A 12,356-nucleotide genomic window follows, 5' to 3' on the forward strand; every position below is an offset into this window, starting at 1 on the left:
ACACCATAAAATCTTGGCTCTAGATGCCGAATCTTCCGATCTTCGCTTAATCTATTCTTTAAATGTTTCATGTATTTATTCTTTTGTATTTAGATAAGCTATCTCTACCAGGACTTGAGGAGTGGTAAACACTTATCTTTATTTGCGACACTATCAGCATTACTTCCGCTCTTTCCAATGTTGTTACACGAGTTTCTACAAGGTTGTCAGTCCACACATTTCCTTCAAGCCATGTACCTATCGCAAATTCATCGGCCATTTCTATATGGAGACCACCTACCGTAACCATACCTTTTGCCCCACTCTGTGCTTAAAACTTGACTGACTCAACATTTCCAGTACTCATGCACACCTAGTCTCACACAACATGTAGGATTTTTTTTTTTTTTAATTTTCTCATAATTACTATTATTTAAGGGCTTTTTCTTTAATTTTCATGCATTTGTTCTATCACAAATATTTGCAACAGATATTTACTACATTTGATATAATGGGTGTAAAAAGTTGTGAAAGTGATAATAATTACAAATACTTGGGCAGCATTTCATACCTGTTACATAACACTTAGTAAATATAATGTTTAAAATATATGTAACAGAACAACAGATTTAGGAGATGTTTAGTGCTAAATTTACAGAAATACCCCTTAATTATTAGTAATGACAAGAAAAAAAAATCAACATGGCATTGTGAGACCCCACCTTATTGCGGTACCATACCATCTAGAAAGACAGTAGTTTATTCTGCACACAGTCAGTGCAGCGATTAAGTGGTTGGCAACCATGCAAGGCCTCAGATCCAAATGTAAAATGCTGGGCAATGCTACTGCAAGCCCACGACTTGTTCCCGGTAAAAACTAAGAGCTTGGAGACGAGCTGTCTAGAAACCCTGACATGACTGTATGAAACTTGTTTAACTTAATTTTTAAAAAAAAAGAAGAAAAAAAAAGAGGGTAGTGCATAAAAAATAATTTGCTAATTTTTATTGCTTAAGTAAACAACATGTAATTTTAATTTAGTTAGCAAATACATACATAATTGTATCGTATGCATTGTTTTCTCTTTTCATAAATGAGACATTTTGGGTGCTCTTATAATTTTTATTTTTACCAAATGGTACATTTATTCTGTAGCGGCAAAAAACCGGCATATCAGCCAAACCAATATGGTATTTTAGCTGATCAGCTTATAAACAGAAAACTATAGTACAGCTATAGTTTGTGCACACATGTACACTATCATCTATGTACAACACACACACACACACACACACACACACAATTTATGTTCATAATATAAGTTGATAAGAATGTTTTAAAAGCCAAGTGTACAGAAAATAAAAACTGAAATCATGTAAAACTGTATTACAACTAATCTATAATCTCATGAAACATTTACACAAACACGGAACATACAGTGATTGACTTGTACATCATGGAGCCTACTTTCTTGACAACCGCCATTTTGCAAGATTTTCCTTGTGAAGGTCCGACAGTTGCTGATGCCTGAAAACAAAAAATCTAAAATTATAAAATTATTATCATTATGATTTTATTACAAACTAAACATGACCAGAGTAAAACACTTACTTGCCACACTGAAATTACTGAAACCTACGAATAAAAATGACATCATAACTGAAATTCAAATAATATCAAAAACATTTGAGTTTCTACTAATAGCAAGTCCTACAAAATATGCATGTAAACCCATGTTCTCCATAAGTAATCAAAGTTTTTGCATCCAGTAACATTTATATATTTGACACTTGACATGTATCTATAATTCTAGAATAATTTAAGTAGATTATTTATAGTTACAAAAAAATCCTTATTTATGGGCAGCTAGGCTGTGTGAATATTCAAATTTTGGAATACGAATGGAAATAGTTTATTACCGTGTTTTCTCGCATAGTCGTCGCACATTTTATTCTAAAATCAAGTTTGAAAATTAGGGGTGCGACGATTATGCGGGAAAAAATGTTTTTTTTTTTTTTTTTTTTTTTTTAGGTAAAGTTATTCATAAAAACAAAACCCGTTCATGTAAAATAAGTTTATTTAAAAAAAAGGTGGAGTATACAAGAGCACCCCAAACAATTTATATTAATAATTCATTAAACAAAAACCTTTCTTCAACTTTAAATACAAAAACAAAATTTGTAACCCGAACGCAAGCGACTTGAACTGTGACGTGAACTAATGCGTAACTACCATCGTAGTATACACTTACCACGAAAGAGTGTGGGCTAATAAATGTAGTTAACTCAGCTCTCGACAGAGAGCGCGCGTTGCATGCAATCGGCGAGATATCAGTATCGATATTCGACTACGTGCGCGCGCTCTATACGGGAAGCAACATAACCAAAATTGAATGATGCCAATTAGCGCTGGCTACATGTTGATAAGCGGTACACTGTGGCGACGCAGACGATCGGATAAAGCAAATAACGTTTAAAAATGTCTTTAAAAGATAATTTACACTTCAGACAACTTCGTGGATTCGTTGATTAAATAAGTGGTAATGTCCAAATAAATATTAGATTTCTACTTTAAAATACATAATTTTAAACGGAAAAGATACCTACACCGGTACACCGCGGCGACGCAGACGATGAGATAAAGGAAATAACGTTTAAAAACGTCTTTAAAAGAAAATTTACACGTCAGACAACTTCGTATTTACGTTAATTAAAAAAGTGGTAATGTCCGAATAAATATTAGATTTATACTTTAAAATACATAGTTTTGTAAGGAAAAGATACATACACAAAGCGCTCGGCATCTAATAGCGGGAACAAAAACAATATGCGACGTTTACGCGAGATGTTTTTTTTATCCCAAATTTGACTGTCTAAAATATAGGTGCGACGATTATGCGATAAAAGGGGGTATTTGTATTCAATTTAACCTCCAATACTAACACAAAAAAACAAATTTTTTTTTGCTTGTGAATATTTGATATAACATACCTCGTGAGTTTGTCATATAGAAACGTTCACTGTTGAGGTTGTCATTTGTGCAATACAAATACTTTTTTTTTGTTTACTTAGGACTTCCTAACTCAAAATATGAACAATAATCAACATTTAAACATTCAAAAAGTATTCAAAGTTTTTTTTTAAACTACTGTCTCGCTAAACAGTAATGGAAAAATCACACAAATGTTTTACAAAACACTGCATATTTGTAACATTTAAAACTTGGGAGAAAAAAAAACATTATTTGTACTCATTTCATCACACATACCAGATGTGGGATAAATAACTAAACATCACAACCATGGACTACAATAACCCATAATACGGACACTCCATTGTGATGGCCATTAAAAGAAGTGAAAACCATAGTTTCAACAACATATAAATTGATAGTTGCAATCTATTTAACACCACGTTACACAGTTGCAGCTTACTTGTTATATATATTTATCAATGACGAAACAGATGTTGTGGCTCAAAAAAAAAAATAAAAAAAAGCAAATAATGGTTTCGTATTTTAGATGAAACTAGCGGAAATTGCGTTTATAATATTGCTGAACTAAAATATGATTTATCTGGCTGACGTTAACAATGAAAATGCATGAATAACTAGGGTTCATATGTGGAGATATGAGCTCATTTAATCACTAATTTTGGGAATATAGCATTTTGAAAAATTGTTTGGATTTCAAGGTAATTTGCAGTTTACAAAAATTTTCTGGATCAGTATGTAGAGTAGCATGTTGTGGAAAATAAGGCAAATAGGAACTGAAATGAAAGATTGGTTGGTAATGTTAGGTTATGTAAACTAGGTTAGTTGCATAACTAAAAACTAAATTTATTTTTTAATAATTTAAATGGTTATAACAATCTTTTTACGTATAATAATTGTAGCTATACATAACAGGCTGCAATGTTTTTGTTAGAAGATTCTGAAAAGTCCAGAAACCCCGCCCGAAAAGAGAGGAGGAGACCGCACATCGGCAAAATTTTCAGAGATAAAAAAAAAAGTAAAGAGCCACGTTGGTAAATTTATCCCACTTGAAGCCCACTACTTAAGAGCCAAAAACTGTGAACGACAGTACCTCAGCTCAGATCTTACCATTACGAAGATGCATGAGGTGTTTAACAAAGAATACCCAAGAACTCCGGTTCAATACAAGTACTACAGAAGAATTCTTTGTAACAACTTTAATATTGGCTTTGGCGCACCCTGTGTCGATGCATGTTCAACATGCGCTAGTCTTTGTTCAAGAATCGAAGCTGCAACGACTGAAGAAGATAGGGGGGATCTAGAGCTGGGCCGATCACCTATTTTGCCGATCATGCCGATGCCGATCATCTGCTGCCGATCTTGCCGATCTTCTGAGCCGATTAGAGCCTTTCAAGTACCTCTGATTACACGTTGCTTTTGACGGATCACTATAAACGGTGAAATATTCCCAGACAAAACTACTTTTCATTGACATGATTACTTAAAAATCACGACATCATAAATTTCACGGACTAGCGATTATACAGGTAAGCCCGGAAGGTCTTGTCAAGCTTCTCAGACACCAGCGTGCAGCTGGGTTAAGGCCAAGGTCATGTGACGTAACATCTCCCGAGGCTTACTGCGCCTTGGCAGCAGATGGATAAAAATAGTAAACTCCCCATTATTCGTGTTCATTGGGACCCGCCGATGTCCGGATAATTGAAATTCTGTAAAATAAATAAATAAACCCGGATAATCGGTTAACGGTAAGGGCCGCCTTCGAATTGTTGTCTCGGCTTAAAAAAATACGGCACTGCCTAGCTATTAGTTCACGGTCATTTACAACAGCCGAAGAGAGAAAGATAAGATCGTGCTGACCTTGTACACATAAATTTTGGGTAGCTCCCCACCCCCCTCCACCCCTTCGACCATACGAATGCCAGCCAGACACGTCACTCGCCAGGCGCCTGCCGTGCGTTGGCGGGCGGAAAGTAACACAGCAGCACGTGAAACAACATTCAAACAAACGGGAGACGGGAAGTAGAAGTCAGGACATCCCCCTCAAGTTTAAAGAGTGACAAATGTGACAGCTGAAAGGGAGAAGGGGGGGGGGGGGCGACACAAAGGGTCGGTACAAACAGCGTTGCAGAGTTGGGCGGCTCACGCGATGGCTTGCAGTGTTTGCCGGCCGCCGGCCCGCGTAACGTTAATTTTAAGCGCTGACAACTTTAGCTTCTCTTTTTTTTCTGCACTTTTAAATCGTCCCGGATTATCCGATTCCCGTATTAGCGCGTCACGGATTAACGAGGATCTACTGTGGGAAACAAAACTCTTCATCAACCAGGTTTTTATACAAAAGAAAGTTAAGCTCTATTTCCCGCTAAACAGGATAAGAATAATAATTTCGCTAAACAAAACATTCAATAGGCCATATTTAGCGATAAAAAACTAAATAGATGAATTCCCGAAGAGTAGTTGTTTACTAACCACGAGACTACTAGCGCCATTAATCCGTACGAATTCCGACGCGCGACGCGCGTCACTTTAATCTCTGGCGTCACATAACTAACCTAAACAGTCGCCATTCGCCATTCCGGTAATATTAACCGTAAATGGTAAACAAATACATAGTTTTAGGTTCGTAAATGATAAATAACTTTGCAAATAGTATAATGGAAAATTATTTTACCGAAAGTACCGTAAATATACGTGGAAATTGATACTTAGGTATGTAACTGTTCAATGTTTATAAGACTTACGGTATTTGTTTACTTTATTGGTATATTTTTTTTCGTGTGTGGTTAGTTTTAAATTATTAAATCATACTATTTTTGATGAATAATGTAATTTTCTTCCCGAAAAGTACCGTAAACAAACATGGAAAGTTGTTAGGTATAGGTAATTATTCAATGTTATAAGTTTGCAGTAGGAGACCAATGATCGGCTCAAATAATCGGCTACGTTTTGCCGATCATTATGATCGGCAAAATTAACAAAATCGGCCGATTATTACGATCGGGGATCGGCATCGGCCCAGCTCTAGGGGGATCTGAGACGTCAGCTAATGGCGCACAAAAGGAGAGCTGATGTGTTCTACGAAAGATGAAAAGAAGATGTGGAAGGTACGCTCACGTTCAGCTACGATTGCCAGAAAAACCTTGTGCTACCGAAACTCCTGGACCAAGCTGCTTATTACCTACGTCAGATGTACCTGTACAACTTCACAGTGTGCCAAGGAAATTCTCATTCTTCCCAAACTCTGGAAAATGTGTTCACTTATGCGTGGCTAAAAAATGATTTTGCTAAAGCATCGAACCAAATAGCTTCTGCCGTCCATCAAAACCTATCCCAGCAAGCAGATTTTGATGGGGTGACAAAGATCTGCTTGTTTGCAGATGGGTGTGGGGGACAAACTAAAAACAAAACTGTAATAGGCATGTTGATGCACTGGTTTCTGAACGAGGCTCCCACTACCATTCAAGAAATTCATATGTGGTTTCCTATTGTGGGACACTCCTTCATTCCTCCCGATAGAGTATTCAGAAATTTAGAAGGAGAGTTCCGGAAAATTGACGTGATTGAGAAGCCAGAAATATACATGGACATCAAGAAAAAACACGCGACTGTCATCAGCCTGGGAGGAGAATGTTGCCCAGTCCGAGATTGGAAGACGTATGCATATGATCAGCTAAAAGAACCAGGAAACAGGCATTTTAAGTTTGAAAAGGCAAAAAAAATTATCATTACCAAAACCAAGAACAAGAATGCTTGTCTAGTACAAGGCTAACCATTCTATAATTTGGAATTCGGGGAGCCCAAAGCTGTGAATAAAAGAGGAAAGAGTTACCATGACGCGCAACATGCCGCACACATCTGTAATCTCGAAGCCGTCAGCCCCTCTCTTCCTAAACACGTGTGCGAGCCGCCGCCGTCGGCCGCGACAGCTGACACCGCTCAGCCACAGCCATCACCGGTTGCCAGGGCGACCACGCCACGTCCTAGGTTGCCCCTGGGTGCGCGCGCACACTCCACTCAGTGGCTGCCACCCCTCACCTACCCCTCTCTCGCCAGGCCAGCCGAGTGTGCGCGCACTCTCCCCCCTACACCCCTCGCTCCTCCTCCGATCCCAGCCACCCCGTATACTCCTCTCCCACCAGGCCAGCGCGGTGCGCACGGCCTTACGGCCACCTGGAATTCCTGGAAGCGCCCGCAATTCCTGGAACCCCCAGCCCTCCCTACGTCACGCCCCGGCCCTCAAGAGGGGTATAAAAGGCCGGCCCTTGGGCCAGGAGGTCAGTTGGTGTCCTGGAGGCACCAAGGCTGCCGAGCTTACTCACCGCGCCACTCCAGACAGCTAGCTGATGAGCTCCGGCTCACCTCGCTAACCAAGAACTCCGGCCAAGATTCCGAGCAACCGCGCCGGCCACCGGGAGTCTGTTTTCCGCGTCGCTCGCGAGTTCGACGCCAGATTAGTCGAGTGTATATAGGGCAAGAGTGATAGGATCTGCCTATCTATAGGCCGCAGATAAACAGGAGATAGTTTGTAGAGGGAAGGCTGTCGGCCCGTGCCAGTACTGAATAAACTGGTGTATCTCCAAACCGAGTGACTTGTGCTTTCGGGGAGAGGGACCATCCCAGAGGAAACCTCATTGCCGCCATCACCTGGACAACTACCATCAGCACCCGGAGGAGGTCATCGCCGCAGCCGCCATCTCAGCTACTCCTGGGTAAGACGACTATCACCAATGCCTTACTCACGGAGAGGAGTCCAGAAGAACTCCCAGAAAACCACAGGGATTAGTCCGATACCCCCGTGCTACCCCAGATACATTCCAGTGGAGGGCGACTCCCGAGACAAGGCACCTTGGGTTTACGAGAAGGCTCAAGACCGAGCAGCGGCAGCCCGCCGCCAGAGCATCGCAGGCCCCTTCCAGCCAGTACCTCCGCACCACACCCCAGTTGGAGGCAAACCCACTCTCGCTATCTCCAGTAGCCAGGGCAATAGCACCACGACTAGGCTGCAGCCACGGAAGGGTGTACCACGAGCCGCCAAGGACCACCTGAAGGGAATTCCCTGGTGGGGATGTCCACCTGAACTAATCAGGCCCTTCCCTCCTACACCCCCTCGGAACCTGCACTTATTCCACCAACCCGACCCATCCACACGAGTAGGCAGTCTCGGTTATAAATGGACGTAGAGTGAAGACTCGTTACACTAGGGAACCACCCCATGCGACCATAATGGGGCCAAGGGATACCTGGTAGAGCGCACCTCTTACTGCGACAACACGAACCATAATCTATCAACACTTGTCCCCAAAGGTGTCGCATTGAAATCGAAGAAGGCAGAAGACATCAAAACACTCTTGAAGAAACATTATGGCAATCAGTGGGAAGACTCTGAAAGCCTGATCTTTTTCTCAGATATTTTTAGAGAGCAAGAACGCCTGGGAATAGTAGAAGACACAAACGATGCTGACGCTAATTTTGATATGTTATAGACAAACAGGATACTGAAATTACGTAAATAATGTGCCCTTATTTATAATTGATAACACTGATGTGAACTTCTTAATCTTTCTCATCTAACACAGTGTTTGTGCTGGTTTTGTTAGAAAGCTGGGTACAGGTACAAATTGGCCAAATGAAGTTAATACAGTACACTCCCTATTTAACGCGGTTGTCGGGGGACATAACTTTTACCCGCGTTGTTGCATAACCGCGATGTTTCGATGTGACCAAGGTCAAAAGGCATAAAACACCGCCTGTGTTCTAATAGGTCGGCAAGCACGCACAGTATAGACGGCCCGCCTTTGTGCGGACTTTGCATCCGCAGTTTTCACTAAACGCGGGTGAAAAAATAAAAATAATAAATTTTAAAGATAAATATTAAATGTTGAATTTTATTTTTTATTTTTCCGCATGCCGCGCACAGTTTGTCGCACGGCCTACGAGCGCGCCACAAGCCGCCATACACACGTGCGGCACACAAGCTGCTGCCAGTCTCGTGGTGTCAGCCACAGTATCTGCTTCGTCTAAGTGTCCGTAACAAAGTAAGTGCAGTGTGTGCGGTTACACACGATTCTGTGGTCAAAGTCTTCTAAATAGAAAGGCCATAGTAATACTTCAAACCGAATATGAATCGCAAAGTACCGAGTTTGATTGACAAAATAAAAATTCTAGATTTACGTACTTACAGATAGCGTGTCTTTTGCAGAAGTATGCAGCAGATACGTAAAAAACGATTCTAGCATTCGTACAATATAAAATAAAGAATCGTCTATCGTGTAAAGTGGTTAAACTTTGTTATCCATGCTTATAGTAAATTATAAATGGTCACATGTGGGATACAAAAATTGCGCCAAAATAATTTTAGCGCAATCAGTGGCGCCGTATTAAAAAGTCTGTTAAACGTTGTCTTTACTTATTCCATCAAACGCTGTGTCGAGTTGCTGAGTGTGTGTGGCTCGGATCGGCAAGTGTTATATTCCCCAGCCTCTGGTTAAAGGTCGGGAGGCAGCTACACATAAACATTTCCGGGGCTTGTTTACTACCTCACGGCAAAAGTGGTACAGTATGGTTCACGTAAGTATTGGACCACTGGGAATTCCTCGGCAAAGATTAAAAATACGCTAGCCGATTTACTTTACTATTTAATGTTAAAACATTATACCAAAGTAAAAAGATGAACGTGTATAATACAACGAATAATATTACGTCTGTAGGTTCAAGTTGTAACAAAACATTTATATGTCTCCGCTTGTCAACACACGTGACCACGAGAAGTGTGCAGACGGAAATGAGTGAACTACTCAAGGTCACCATACTTCCCCCCTTTCGGCTTAATCGCCCCTCTCATCACTGGCGCTTATATTCCACTCCTCCCGTCTACCCGGGTGTCTTGGTCGCATATTCTCGGCTCGCCTCTCCCCTCCAAACGCTGGCCGTCAACCAAACCTATCCAAAATCAATCCCCAGCCGAGTCACGCTGGATAATGTCGCTGGACGGTGGGCTTTATCGGGTCCCCTTTCCGATGCTTTATTTGTGGGTTAAAAAAAAATGTTAAGAACTAGTGTTTCAGAAAATAACACTGGGCTGGATTGGACCATAATTTGAAAACACTACAAGATAGAGGAATAATGTACGGAGATATCTTGTTTAGAATTTCACTGCGGACATTTTCTACGCCTAGGATTTTTTCTTCCCGGTGCTTAGTTTGTGAGTTACAAAGCAAAATTATCCTAATCGGCTGTCAACCATTTATTCCATTATTATTACAGTAGAAACTCGTTAATCCGTGACGATTTAAAAGTGCAGAAAAAAAAAGAGAAGTAAAAATTTGTCAGCGCTTAAAATTAACGTCACGCGGGCCGGCGGCCGGCAAACACTGCAAGCCTTCGCATGGGCCGCCAAACTCTGCAAAGCTGTTTGTACCGACCCTTTGTGTCGTCCCCCTTTCAGCTGTCACATTTGTCACTCTTTAAACTTGAGGGGGATGTCCTGACTTCTGCTTCCCGTCTCCCTTTGTTTGTTTCCACCCGCCAACGCACCAACGCATGGCAGGCGCCTGGCGAGTGACGTGTCTGGCTGGCATTCGGCTGGACGAAGTGGGATGAGTGGGGGGGGGGGGGGGGGGGGGGCTACCCAAAATTGATGTGTGCAAGTTCAGCACGATCTTATCTTTCTCTCTTCGGCTGTTGTAAATGACCGTGAACTAATGGCTAGGCAGTGCCGTATTTTTTTAAGCCGAGACTAATTCGAAGACGGTCCTTACCTTGAACGGATTATCCGGGTTTATTACCTTTTTTTACAGGATTTTAACTATCCGGGCATCGGCGGGTCCCAATTAACACGAATAATGGAGAGTTTACTATTTTTTATCCATCTGCTGCCAAGGCGCAGTAAGCCTCGGTAGACGTTACGTCACATGACCTTGGCCTTAACCCAGCTGCACGCTGGTGTCTGAGAAGCTTGACAAGACCTTCCGGGCTTTTAATCGCTAGCCCGTGAAATTCGGTAATCCGTGATTATCTCGGTCCCGACCATCACGAATCAACGAGGTTCTACTGTTATTATTATTATTATTATTATTCATTTCTGATTGGGGGACATGGTTTGACCCGCGATATACCCGATTCCGCGATCTATCGGGGCGCGGTATACCGGGAGTTTACTGTAGTTAAACAAATTATTTGGATCTAAATTGTGTTTGTGAGTTACTCAAGTAAAGTGTTTTAGTATTTGGCACATCACAATTTAACAAACTGTACAAAGACTTTTGTTTTGTAATTACTATTTCCCCATTATGTATACTGTAAAATTGACTAAAAATTTCCCTGCCAAAAGACACAAGCTGTAAGCTATTATTATTGAAAACATATTAATTCAGCAGGTTTTGAAAGAGTAGGATGCATTTAACAGGTTTTGCTAGTGGGTACATTCTAAAGATGGCCGAACATCAATGAGCAAAACCCGTCTAATTTGTGTTACAGATCCAAAACCCGTTAAGTGTAAAATAAAATTATAAAAATTTAAAAACCAGTTGAGTATGATTATACAAATTTTCACAGTCAAAAAATTATTTTTTGCACTTTTTTTAAAACAAAAATCATTGTTGTGCATTATGCGAGTCGGGCGAAAAATGTTATTTCCGATTTTCTCTGTTCCATTTATGATGCCTTTAACAGGTTTTCCTATTGACAACTCATTTAATTACTGTAGCTTACCTAACTTAACCAAACTTTTATTTAGTTACTATTTGACTTATTTCTTCGAAGCCACAACTCTACAATGTTCACATGTAAAAATCACTTATATATATTTCACGTGTATAGCAAACAACTTGGTAATGTTTCTACAAGCAAAAACATTTCCTTAATTTCTTACTTATTTCCAATAAGCTGCAACTTTCACTATAAGGTACATAGCCCTTTAAAAAAAGATTTATTTCATTAAAAAAATCTAAAATTTCACCTAAATCTACTACATTTCATTAAATACATTTGCTTTAAGTATAAACATAAATTAAATAAAATCTAGGCATCCTCAGTATTTTCCTTGTTTGAATATTAATACATAAAATTAAAATTACACATATACAAGTTCAAAATGAACGTATTAGATTTTAGCTTTCGACAATGCACAGGGCATTCAGCATTGGCGATTCCGCCAATGTTCATGCACAAAGTTTTCCTATAACAGTTTTTTTGTATTAGTCGTTTTGCTGTCTGGTTTTAAGACGAAAAAATTATCACAATCGACTTTGCTACGCAACACGTCAATTACAGCATGAACAATGTTTACATACTTTCGTGCCGCCAAAGATCTTTCAACACACCCTGTCACATTTTGTTCAGAATCTCAGGAAAACTAACCGTTGAACATATTGTTTTGACACGCCTCAAT

The 12,356-nt window shown here is 40.3% G+C and overlaps 1 protein-coding gene across 2 annotated transcripts in view; it reads right to left on the reverse strand.

Moving 5' to 3' along the window:
- Nucleotides 1–1,078: 1,078 nt before the first annotated feature.
- LOC134527889 (RNA-binding protein 5-like) overlaps nt 1,079–12,356 on the reverse strand; it is a 200,435-nt gene continuing 189,157 nt past the window's right edge. For both annotated transcript variants that reach the window (XM_063360892.1, XM_063360891.1), the window contains exon 17: nt 1,079–1,504. In XM_063360892.1, coding sequence (XP_063216962.1) covers nt 1,441–1,504 — 64 coding nt within the window. In that variant the 3' untranslated portion in view covers nt 1,079–1,440. The remainder of the gene's footprint in view (nt 1,505–12,356) is intronic.

This window comes from Bacillus rossius, chromosome 1 (assembly GCF_032445375.1).
Source record: "Bacillus rossius redtenbacheri isolate Brsri chromosome 1, Brsri_v3, whole genome shotgun sequence".
NCBI classification, from domain to species: domain Eukaryota; kingdom Metazoa; phylum Arthropoda; class Insecta; order Phasmatodea; family Bacillidae; genus Bacillus; species Bacillus rossius.